Source organism: Schistosoma haematobium, chromosome ZW (genome assembly GCF_000699445.3).
Source record: "Schistosoma haematobium chromosome ZW, whole genome shotgun sequence".
NCBI lineage: Eukaryota > Metazoa > Platyhelminthes > Trematoda > Strigeidida > Schistosomatidae > Schistosoma > Schistosoma haematobium.
The window spans coordinates 58,756,377-58,769,979 of NC_067195.1; the positions used below are offsets into that span (position 1 = coordinate 58,756,377).

General features: G+C 32.7%; 1 protein-coding gene across 2 annotated transcripts in view; it reads right to left on the reverse strand.

The window, feature by feature from the left end:
- Window positions 1-13,603, reverse strand: part of ARMH1_1 (Armadillo-like helical domain containing protein 1) — a 37,743-nt gene that overhangs the window by 9,864 nt on the left and 14,276 nt on the right. For both annotated transcript variants that reach the window (XM_051211891.1, XM_051211892.1), the window contains 6 exons: window positions 13,069-13,153; window positions 9,272-9,454; window positions 8,188-8,443; window positions 3,372-3,417; window positions 1,103-1,186; window positions 195-272 (listed from right to left, as the gene is read on the reverse strand). In XM_051211891.1, coding sequence (XP_051072009.1) covers window positions 195-272; window positions 1,103-1,186; window positions 3,372-3,417; window positions 8,188-8,443; window positions 9,272-9,454; window positions 13,069-13,153 — 732 coding nt within the window. The remainder of the gene's footprint in view (window positions 1-194; window positions 273-1,102; window positions 1,187-3,371; window positions 3,418-8,187; window positions 8,444-9,271; window positions 9,455-13,068; window positions 13,154-13,603) is intronic.

Here is a 13,603-nt window from a genome sequence, read left to right on the forward strand (position 1 = left end):
GCTCCAGTTTGTGCACCTGGAAAGTATCCCACCCCATACACAAGTTCAATTATTTCCGTGGAGCATATATATTTTGGTGATGAAGTCTATACTCCAAAATATATGAAAATTTAATCAGTGAGCAAAAGAATTCTAATATCTTTCTACAATATCACAGGCAACAAAAAATAGAGATAAATATATTTATTGCTTACAATGAATTCCTCATGTAAAACTGGACCCATTGCCTCAGAAACAACTTCATCTACTAAAGGATACGTTCGGCAAAGATACTGAAATGTTGAACAATAAAAAAACACGAAAGAGTTTATTATTATTATTATTATTAGTCAAATTATCCATTACTTAATTCAGTTAGATCTCATAGTTCCTTTTCTTAAAAGGTACCATATTGAAACTGGGTTCACATAGTGACGAAAATTATCAATGTTAAGATGTAACAAATATTCGTAATAATACTTATATACAACGAAACTGAAATTCGAATAAACTAAGTATTCAGAGAACTATTTTAGTCTAAGGAGTTCTAATGGTATGTACATTACTTAATAAAAAAATAAATAGGATCGATTCAAAAATATTATGGATATAATGAATGATTTTAAACGGTTTGATAACTGTCGATGTGACTTAACTCGATCAATCTCCTCCTCCCACCAACTGTTTGGTAATTGAGTAAATTATTTAGAATTCTTAGCTTACTTCTGAAGGCCATGTAAGATATTATTAGTAGTAATAATGACAACAACAATAATTCAAATCTCATTATCATAATTATCAAACAGTAGACTCTAGTTTATATATGCAAATTCACACGCCAATAATCTCTGAAATAATATATACAACATTTAGGATAGATCTCAATATCAACCAGATAACGATTTTGTGGAAAATATGAAACTTTTGTTTAAATTTTCTAAATAGTTATCCTATAAATAAATCGTATCATTGGACGAATTAACTATTTACTTCATAAATCTTAGTTGCATTTAGCAGTTACAAATTATATGGCTAATTTAAGTAAATAATTTTTGTATTGTTTCAAGTATAAAGGAACTTAAAACTAAACTTTAAAACAAACAATACAAATGATTACATTTACCTCTAAAGCTAAACTAGCTTGTCGTTGACTATCTGAAAATTCAAGATTACCCATAGCATATAAAAGATTTGATAAAGCGCCCATCTAATGGAAGAAAAATGAATGATGATGACGATGATGCTGGGGATGTAAAATCTTAAATTACAACTTACAAAAATCAATGTTGATTAGGTTAAAATTCTTTTACAGTAAATTATCATTTCGTGTGAACATTATTTTTGTAATTTTAATAGATTTTTAAGATATTTCGAGTCAACGATAAATATTCAGTTTAAATACCTTAATCATATTTCTTTTCACTGATATATAATCGAGAAATGTTTATGTCTTTCTGAATGACTACACAAAATGAACATTCAATAGCTTCATCTAAAGAACTAGTCTTTTTAGTCTAGCGAGGAAGAGAAAAGAACTATAAGAAGTTAGTTTTTATTTCACGGTATTGACATTGAAGTGGCGCGAATGATTAACGCAGTGGACAAACATATCAGATGGTGAGGATGGAAGCATGTTTAAAAAGACAATCATGTAATAACTGGTTAAGTGAAATCAATCTAACTTAGTATACAGTAAATGGAATAATGTGAATAAATATTTCCAGAAAGACATAACATTTATACATACTTTCTCCCAAATAAATATCTTCACAGGATTATTAATTTTTAAGCATCAATAACGAGAAGACAAAAAGTGATATCCCACTATTCTTTCAATAAATAAGGAAGAGCACAGAGCACAATTAAAAACCAGTCGTCATACAGACAAGATTCCGGAATTTATGTTAAAAACAACTGATAGAAAAAGACAGCAATGAACACCATCACAACAACATTAACATAATGGCTGATAATTGAATACACAGAGAACATTCTGTTTTTTACATGTACCATCCATCAGTTAGGCAAAGGTCATTGGTGTTTTTTTGCTCAAGTACAAAAAACAAGTCACTACATGATATAATTTGACAAATGTATAATAAATCTTCGCAAACACAAGCTAATTTACGATCATTCAACAAATCGTCGTTTCGTTGGTAGATTTAAAAAAAAACAGTGTGCAAAAGTGATATATATATATATATATATATATATCACTTTTGCACACTGTTGTCATATATTCACGTGATTTTCTACGTAAAACTTCAACTATACCGACGTGTTTGTTCGAGAACATTCATTTTACTAATAATTAGATTTTAATTGGTCTTCGCTTCCTAGGTGATAAAAATTGGCGCATTACATATGGTTTTGCTTATATCATGAAATAGCGCCTAAAATTCCATATACATATGTATAGTCAAGAAAAGTAGAGATTTATCAAATTAACCATACACACACACACACGACATATAATGCATCAAATATTAATTTCAAAATGCGAGGACAATATAATGTTAACTAAGTAGCTCTAAAAGGAATTAATCACCTTAATATTGTGATAAATTGTATCGAATATTATTTAATTTTGAAGTATAACACGACAAGGCTCCATATAAAACGGAATATATATATTTAAAAAGCTATTAATTTTACTTCCTGTTTTACACTCAATTCAACAATGCTATTTTGTATTACTACCATTATTATTATTGTGTCTGTTAAAGTAATTTCCAAATGGATAAATAGAAAATTCAATAATAGATCTTATTAATGTGCACATTGTTATGTGTATCTGCTATACTTTAAACAATACAAACTGGACAGAAATACTAGCCAGTCTAGTATATAGTCTATCTCGGTTGTTCTGATAGATACATAATTGACTTTACAATACAGATTTAGTAGCCTAGATTTGAGAATTTCGAACATTGTGCCACCTATAAAGGAGTAAACCATTCTATTATCTATCAAAAAAAGATGTAAATATAATATAGTACTCTACAATTTAGCTATGTGAAACATATCTATGGAAAGTTCAAAACACGCACAGGTCATATGCATTGGGTCACTGGTGTCTTCGAAGTAGTACTCAGTTAGAATAAAATTGCCGACAAAAATGCCGATGTTAAGTGCAAAGAACTGTGTAAGATGATAAATCAGTTGGTGAAGATGTAAAACTAAGGTGATTAGAGCAAATGCATACAAAATCTTTGCATTATGCAAGCAAATTTATAACCATTTAACAAATTATCATCTCGTTGATGGATTTTTTTTTGAGAAAAAAGACAAATAGAAAAGTGACATAATTCAATCAATTTACTGTGATCAGAAATTTCAAGTGATAAACGCGTTAGACCCAGTGAATTACAAGACGACATCAAAATATTTACCTTGATTATCTTTCTTGATACTGTTGAAGAATCTTGCGAGAGAATGCTTTGAACGCACGAATTCGTAAGAGGTTAGCAAGAAAGGAAAACAAAAGAAATATACATTGGAGATATAAATTTAAGTTACAAAAAAATCTATATATTAATATAGTTCAACAGCTCATTAAAAATTATATTGTGGTGTATGTTACTTAAGTCGACAAATAGAAGTCATATGTAGCACCAGTAAGAAGTGGAAAGCAGAAGGCTAAGAAAATCGACTTGAAGAAAACAGAAAGGGAAATAGAAAGGAAACGTGAATTGGAAGAATCATACAGAATGTCAAAGACAATTGATGGAATATTTGCCAATGAAGTGTTTAGTGTACAGTTCTCATATTTTACGAAAATATTCTCTAATTTTGTATTAAACATAATATTGGTTTTCCCCACCCGAGTATTCATTCACAACATCACTGCATAAAATAAATCTTTACATAACAACCACTCCCAATAATGAAAATAAATAATAATAGCGTCTAGTTTCAAGGTGAATTTCCAAAAGTTCTATTTTAAGACGTAACCAATGGATGGTCAGCATAAAAGAAACGGTTAACACCGACTTCATTGAATGTTGGCGAGATTTAATTAGAATTATGAGTGTGGACTCTTAGGGTTACCTCCAGAATGTAGATGAACACTTAGGAGATGTGAAATCTTTCAAGTACTTTTTAATTTTCAATACACCTAACATGATGTTAGGTTATAATTAAAATTGTAGTTTTAATTTCCACTGCACCGAATTACGAATAAATTCAAGTTGGGTTATCATATGCAAAAAGTACATAGGAACTGAATGGTAGTGCCGGTTAAGAAAACCGAAAATATTGAATTTGATTCAGATTTACAGTCGAAAATTTCGAATGTTTGATTAAACCTCTAGATTTTGCATTGATTCTCTATGAGATGTAAAACGTCAATGAATTTAGCCTTAGTCAACTTTCAAAAACTCATTTGATTTCTACAGCGTTTATTTAAACTTTATAGAGAGTTTAATTAATAATCTTTTCAAATTAAATTCAATCAATGTATATTAAGTTAATATTAAGACTAAAATTAATATACGATACAATGACTTTATTTATTAATACGTATTACTATTAAATGATGACCATCGAAGTGTGATTAGAAATAAAAAGTAAGTGTTTGCTTATTTAACTGATTTGATAAATATATATACTATTATCAGCAATTCAGTCACATGTACCTAAAAATCGAGGTTTTTTGTCATTTAATAGGACAAAAGACAATATAAGTCACGATAAACATGAACATACAGACTAACCTGTCATACATATGTATATATTCCTATGGATAAACTGGGATATTGAAATTGAAGAGAAACTATTATTTCCTTTTAGCAATAAAAATATTTTTCTTTATAAAAATCAAGTGGATAACTATTCTAATATAAAAGTGATAAAACTGTCCTATTGAAGAGTAATCATGCACATATGAACAGCATGCTTGAAAACTTATATTTCTTCAGAAAATATATACAGGACAGATTATAGGAGACAGAATACTGAGTCATTTTACGCTGAATCCTATCAATGGTGTCACAATAGCTTCTATTAGAATATATGCAGTAATACGGTATTTATAAAATTGACATTGATTGAATGAACTTATTACAAAAAGTAAGCTATACAGTTAACATACATAAAATAGAAAAATATAGCCAGGTATTAAGTACACATATAATCAGTCAGTCAACTAAAAAGTAGGACGAGACACATATATGCATTCGTCCAAGCTGCCACACATCATTAGCACAACAAGATCAACATCAAATTCATAGAAGTAGTCACTTCAATCGTAGTAATATGTAAAAGAAAGATTGTGTATAATGATATAATACAAGAAATAATTAGTTAGTAGAAAGGAAGATATAAAGCAATTTTAATCTCACGCTTTTAGGGAAGACAAACAGTGTATACACCTACGCCACTATGATAGATTCTGAGCCATGTTACCCAGAGTCTCCAACCATTGGTTACGATGGTCACGCGGACCCCAACCAAGTAGTCTGCATTTAACATGGATAAGACTAAAGGTCAGTAGCTTCAAGCACTGATGCCACGTTTTGGTTTGGCCGCCCATAACTTTCTTCCAACCATCCCCAACACTAGTCAGCATTGCGCGTCGTGGTAATCGGTGTTCAGACATATGTAACACGTGGCCCAACCATCTCAGTCAATGAAGATTCACAACCTCATCAACTGATTTGCCATCATTACCTAATACCCTGTGTGTCTAGCCTCACTATTACCTACCTGGTGATTTCAGCAGATGCGTGCAATATTTCTAAGACGTTTGTGATGAAGTACTAGTAAATACGAGTATCCTTTACTCTTAACGCCACCTTTAGCAATCGTACAGTAGAACAGAACAAACTGCCGCACAGTATACTCGTCCCTTAATTGATAGACAGATATCTCGCCTTCCCCATAGGTGACGTAAATTGACAAAAGCCAAACGAGCTTTTCGAATCCGCGCTGAAATTTCGTCAGATGTCAACCCATTAGGGTTGATCAGACTTCCAAGATAAGTGAAATTGTTAACGCGTTTGACTACTTCACTCCCTATGTTTAGTTCAGGTGTTGATGCAGGTTAGACCTGAAGCAACAACTTGCATTTAGAGGGGCAGAAATACATCCCAAACACCTGGCATATAAATTTCCTACACATCATTTGTTGACTACACAAAGTAAATTATCTGCTGTAAAGTACTTTTTGTGAGATGATCGTGATTAGCGACAAAGGGAAACAGAATGATTTGTGTTTGTTAATTCTAATCGGGAATCAAAAGTAGGGGAAATTAAGAGGAATCTATTTCTTTTTACACTGTTTGATCTATTACCTAAACAAAAGGTTATTTGCTTGAAATGTTCACAAGATAAGTCTTCTGAATACTAGTGGCAGAGCAGTAAGTAATTTCAAGTATTTTTCTTTTCTTGGTCAGCTTTAAAGTGTCTAGACCAGTTTTGTATTTACCAAGCACGTATACAACATGAAGCTACTGAAGAGTTTTAGCTGACGGATGAACGACACCAAACCTCCCAAAGAAACTGATGGTTCTGAAAACCGATTAAAGAGTCTGAAACGTGTGTTACGCATGAAAACCCACTGTTTACTGATGCAAATGAAGCTATTATGTACTGGTCTGAGTTATCCAGACTTTAAAACTGATGGGTACATTTACTTCTTTCCATCGTTCTTTATGCCATAAACATTTCGTTATCCCACATCTATCTATCACTTGTATACTTATCAATTTAATTATCTTTCTCCTAGCACAGGAATACATCGTTTCGCACATATGTAATTTTAAGTGATGTACTTATCGTGTGATACCCTACGCTGGTATGTTTACTTATCACATTTACACATACAAACTGATGACACTTCATCGCTGTACCTCGAAAAAAACGTTTACTTTCTTTGAGAAGGACAAGAACAAAGTATCAGAACTCGATAACTGTTACGATGAATGGATGTACATTACAGATAAAACTTCAGCGAAGTATTTCCAAAGTGTCAGTAGTTAATCGAATAATAAAGTAATAGTTGTTGTTTCTTTCACAAAAAAGATTTAAAAATTAAGAATGAAATAATTCTCGATCATTGTATCCGTTACAATAGTAAATTGGTTATTCTACTTGTTTAAGCCATTAGGCTGAAATATAAACTAGGAGATTACATTGCTCTCTTTTTTTAAAAGATTTGATATGGATTAAATCACTGTAATAGTAGTATTCCCGCCCAGAAAAGTAGAAGCTCGTAGGCCTTTCAGAAAAAAAGAAGAGACATTTCAAAGAAAAGTGTGCGAGATCGAACCACTGGAGAAAGCAAAGCAAACAGATGCATTAACAGTTCACTCTGCTGCGTTTTATATGCCAGTAGAGGAAATCGATATCTGTAGTGAAGACGGTTGTTACAGTCCGCACTTTCCTATTACTTTGAGAAACTTGCTAACACCTAAAATGCGTTTAGAGATACAATTAATACACCAGTATGGGACGTGGAACTGTCGCAAGTATGCCTTTTATATTTACATAGAATGTGCGCACTAAAAATATATGCATCCTTCAGTACGCACATGAGCATTGATGCGCGCGGTCACAAGTATAAGTTAAATGTATATGTAGAACACATGGACCGAGATCTACACATTCCATGACACACACATAGGTAGAGAGGTTATCGCTCACAAGTATACCTTACATGCACATACAGAGTGCATAGATCAAGGTCTATACACTCCAAAGTATACTCACCAAGCCATAGTCCAGCGGTTACCTAAAGTTTAATGAATAACAAACAACCAAATCAATTCGGATGCAAGTCATCACTGACGACGTGCTTTCATCACGCTCATGTCACAAGCAAGTTTGGTGTTGACCCCCACGCGCTGATTACAGCACAGTCTATAGTCTTCGCTCTGTCCCACTCCTGACAGACCTAATGAGCCTTTCCAAAACGAATCCAATCAGGCACCGAAAGGAATTTTTTCTCTAGCACTACACCTCACACACATCAATACAAAGTTAACTGCCCCTTCCTACTAATCAGATTTTAAAACAGAGCGGATGATTAACTTGATCTCCATCTGTGATAGAGTGGGTGGTAAACCCGGTCTCTACTTAACCGCCCGCGTGAGCTCATGGACAGAGTTCACTAACTCCGGGGTACTAAAAAGACTACACGAACCAGTTTGTATTAGTAGCCAAAATATGCGAGAACAAGTAGATAGACAATTATTGAATATTGCCTACCGTAGACATTTAGCTGCAGCTGCTTGTTGAACGAACACCGATAATGGTTCATTACCATCGAATTCTGAATCTGACCCTTGATTTTGATGTCTATGATTCTTTTTCATCGTTTTTTCTGTTTTACCGCTGTTACCGTTAGCACAAGTGCTAGGGTATTTGACATTTAATTTAGTTGACTTTGTATTGCTCATAGATAAAGGTTTCATTTCTGGTATGCCACTAATATTACGACTAACTAACGGGATAGGATGAGAAGCTGGAAAAAAGATATGATGGCAAAGTGATATTAAACAAATAGTATACAGTGTTTAGTAATTATAAGTCTAAGTATTGCATAGATGTTTCTAATATATGACAAACTAAGAGTCAGGGATAAACCGAGACAGATTTTTCAGACAATTAAGAGTACTTATTCCTGATGTACACATTACTTGATATGGTCATCAATACAAATTTCAAGTAATTTATATGCTTACAAAAACCCTGAATTTACTACAATTAACATATACTTGCTTCTTGGTCACTCTTTTTTTCCGTACCAACTAAATATTCACTGATTATCGATTTTCTTATTTTATTGTATTATGTTAGAAGTGTGGTAATTTGATGGAATATACACCCAAGACTCTATAATGTTTCCTCTTATGATCGAATATGAAGTTAGATAACAGTTCATGATATGGGGATATGAATAATAAGGTTGGAGAAGATAGATATTATCAATATACAATGATTATTTTTACAGCTGACTCATATTAATTGTCATTATATTGGAATTAATTTCAACTTGACATTGTAAAATGTCATCAGAGTATTTTACACCATTTTTAATATAAAAAATTATGTAGACAATTTAATAGAGCCTACCGAACTTCTGTAGACAATCATTTGGAAACATAACAATAAGATAAACCAAAAGTTATCTTTCAATCACATTCATCTTTGTCCTAACTACTACTAACATACTTAAATTACTGCTTTAGTGTATGTATAGGACATAAATCAACTTTATTATTATGTACAATCAAAAATAGAATATGAAAGAAATGTTATTTTTACGATCAAATTATTTGATTACACTTACGATAACTTTCCTCATTACTGTCCATATGATATGAACTTATTTCATCATCGTTATCATCTGATGTTGCTTCAGTGAATAATTTGCCCAGCTGTATTTCATGCTGAGGTTTTAACAAGGTAATTAAAGCCATTAATATATCATCAGCAATATCGAATCCCATCAGAACACGAAGTAATTCAATAACTAATACATATAGACGAAAATGGAAAGAAGGTAAAAAAACAGATTTGGTACAACTTTTTAGTCAGAGTACAGTATTTGAAAAATTCCCATATTTTGATTTAGAAGAACATATATCAGCGAACAATATTGTTTTCGATTAAATCCTCATCAGGCTTTACTCTAATATACAGTAACATTTATATGCATACATGAAATTATTAAACCAATCAAGGTAGTTTATGAGTCAATAATAACAGTGAAGACTACATAAATAAACATAATAAGTGAAAAGTACAAATTGGTAGTGTGACGACAGGTGTGTTAGTTGTGATAAGGATAATAAAGGCTTGAATCAATGTTTCATGATGGGAAATAGGTCAATCATTAGAAAATTATAGACACTGAAATAATGATCATAGAAACTATAAGATTACGTAATAAGAAGTGTTCAGATAATCGGACCGTGAAGCGTATATTTGAGAAAAGAAAAGGGTGGGAGGGGGTGAAGTGAAATAAACGAAAAAAGAGTACGGAAAATAATAATAATAATAAATACAACCATAAACTGCCTTGGTTGGCTTAATAATTTCGCGTATGCACGTAAATATTACTGTATATTAGAGTAAAGCCTGATGAGGACTTAATCGAAAACAATATTGTTCGCTGATATATGTTGTTCTAGAGCACAATATATTTAAAAGCATCCAATGTCTTTCTAACCAATATTCAAGTACTATAGTTTCCCAAACGTTTTGAAAAATATTGAAGTTCACCAACAGAGGTTAGTAGTAACAGTAAACGTAGAAGACTCTAGGATGAATTTGCTTATGCTTCGTTTCTAGTTTACCTAGTATATCGTTGAGAGTTAGATCAATACGGGATTTTTAGTTATATAATTTAGACGAAAACATTGTTCAACATTGGCACAACTGTATTTTTTTAGTTTTACATAACCTTTGCTCATCAATGCGTATTTGTCCCAGACTGTATGACTCAATGAAAATAAAAAAACTGAATCTGTAGCAATTTATTTTGATGAGAATGCATGGGGCAAAGTAGGGGGTTGTTTTCCTCTCAGAAATAACTATTTTAAAATGTTATGGGAGTCGGTTTAATATCCAGTATTCCCCGAAACTTCTTACATACTTACTTACGCCTGTTACTCCTAATGCAGCATAGGTCGCCGACCAGCATTCTATAGTTCGATCCAATTGTTGTTCATTCTTCGCATGTCTGTCTCCATTTCTCGACGTAATGTGTTCTTTGGTCTTCCTCTTCTCCTCCTTTGGCATTCAGGAATCCACGTGAGGGCTTGCCTTGTGACGCAGTTGGATGCTTTCCTCAATGTGTGTCCTATCCACTTCCAGCGCCTCTTCCTGATTTCTTTCTCCGCTGGGATCTGGTTTGGTCTCTCCCACAGTTGGTTGTTGCTAATAGTATCCGGCCAACGAATCCGACGTATTTTGCGTAGACAACTGTTAATAAACACTTGTATCTTCTGGATGATGGCTTTCGTAGTTCTCCAGGTTTCCGCCTCATACAGCAGAACTGATTTGACATTTGTATTGAAAATTCTGACCTTGGTGTTGGTTGACAGTTGCTTTGAGTTCCAGATGTTCCTCAATTGTAAATATGCTGCTCTTGCTTTGCCAATCCGCGCCTTCATATCTGCATCAGATCCACCGTGCTCATCAATGATTATGCCCAGATATGTAAAGGTTTTTACATCTTCCAAATCTTCTCCGTCAATTGTGATTGGATTGGTGCATGCTGTGTTGTATCGAAGGATCTTGCTTTTCCCTTTGTGTATATTAAGACCTATTGCTGCTGCTACACTGATCGTCTTCTCCTGCATTTGTTGTTGCGCGTGCGATAGAAGAGCCAGATCATTTGCGAAGTCCAGACCATCCAACTGCATCCTAGATGTCCACTGTATTCCGTGCTTCCCTTCAGATGTTGACGTCTTCATGATCCAGTCGATCACCAGGAGAAAGAGAAAGGGTGAGAGTAAGCAACCTTGCCTAACACCGGTCTTTACCTCGAACGAGTTTGTCAATTGTCTTCCATGCACGATTTTGCAGTTTAATCCATCATAGGAATTCTGTATTATATTAACTATCTTCTGAGACAAATCGTAGTGTCGAAGAAGCTTCCATAGTGTTGTTCTGTCCACGCTGTCAAATGCCTTTTCGTAGTCAATGAAGTTGATGTAGAGTGATGAATTCCATTCAATTGATTGTTCCACAATGATACTTAGAGTTAAGATTTGGTCTGTACACGATCTATCCTTACGGAATCCTGCCTGTTGGTCACGAAGTTGGGCGTCTACGGAGTTCTTCATTCTGTTTAACAATACCCTGTTGAAGACTTTTCCTGGTATTGAGAGAACAGTGATGCCCATGTGGTTGTCACAGCTGCTGAGATCGCCTTTTTTTGGTATTTTGATCAGAAGTCCTTCTTTCCAGTCTGTTGGTACTTGTTCTTCATCCCAAATCTTATTGAAGAGAAAACTAATAGAAAACTAACTCGTTAAAGAACGCTAACCAATATTTCTATTCATCTGTATAAGATATCAGCATTCGAGAACAGGGAGACGATATAGTAAATTCTATGCATATTATATATACATTATGGAGAAAATATACCGAAACAAAAATGGATGTATTAATGCATCTTAAAGCAGATCTTAAAAAGAATAATGTTAGGATAGACATTCAGTGATATTTCTATTTACGTCATACAGTCTAGAAAATACACTTTAATTAATTAATTAATTTACGCAGATATTTGAAAAACCTCTAAGATAAATAAACATTTTCGTAAGGAACGAAGTTAAAGACAGAAATCAAGATATCAGATACCATGAAATTGAACAGACTTTTACTGAGAACAACTTTATTTTAAAAAATACTTTAAAAACTAAAACATGCGCTACATACTTGACAGAAAAATAAAGTTACATATGAACTATAAAAGGGAAAAAATGGATTTATGACAAACTAGATGTATTATGGCATTTGAAATAGCAAATAAATCCTATACTTAGCTCTAACATATATGCTAGACAAAGCTATATATAACCTGAACTGTTATACATTGTAGACAGTTTTAGTCAGTTCATTTGATTGAATTTGAAATCCCGGTGCTAGAAAAAATTGAGGGATATTTCAGAGATATTTACAACACAAGGACAGCCTCGAGAAATATATCAACTTAAACTGACACAATCCAATGACAGAGACAATAATAATAATAATAATTTAGTGCTCCAGTGGAATCGAATTTTCACCAATGAAGTATATGGTTTGAAACATCGTTCATCCACTGAAATTTGGAAAACTCATAAACAAAACAACAATGATAACAATAAGAATAGTACATAACCCAATATGAAAATGTGTATCAAGTTGTTGAGTTATATTAAACTACGATTTTACAGTTAGTCGGATCAATTTGTTTAAGTCACTTGTTAATGCAAGGTTTCAAAACCATTTCACATAATCTATGATATAAAAAGTAGAAACTAAACTCATTTATTCGTTGTATATATATAATCTAAACTGTATGTAATGGTTCTTATATAAAATCCCTTGAATCAATTAGAATATACATGAAAGCCACAACAGATAACGTACCTGCTGATTGGACTTCCAAATGCAATGACTCCAGTAAGTAGATTATTCTGTCGATTAAGGCCCTATTGGCAGTATTACGCTTTGCCTAAAATAATAATAAGATTATTAATAATAATGAATTTATTGTTTAATAACAAAGCTAATTTACAAAATACAATGATTGTTAATGGTGAATGAATCACATAATGTTCTTGTGTTTAGAAAAAAGCCCTTCCGGACCAATTTTTAGAATATATATCGATAATACTGTTAGTGAAGTAAACATTAAAATCATGAATACATTGTCAGAAAAAATGAGCTGATAACTGATAAATAATAATGCAAAGTTTAGTTTATTCACATCAAGATTCTTCGGTTAAGATAAATTATTTAAACAAGCATCACTGATATTCGGAAATCAAAGCTTTAGTTTATGCGAAGTTATTAGTGGATGGGATAACATTAGTATAATGAACGAATTCTGTTATGAAGCATCTTACAAAGTCAAAGAGGAAAATGTTACACAACATTGCTACCATATGTATAAGTTTCAACT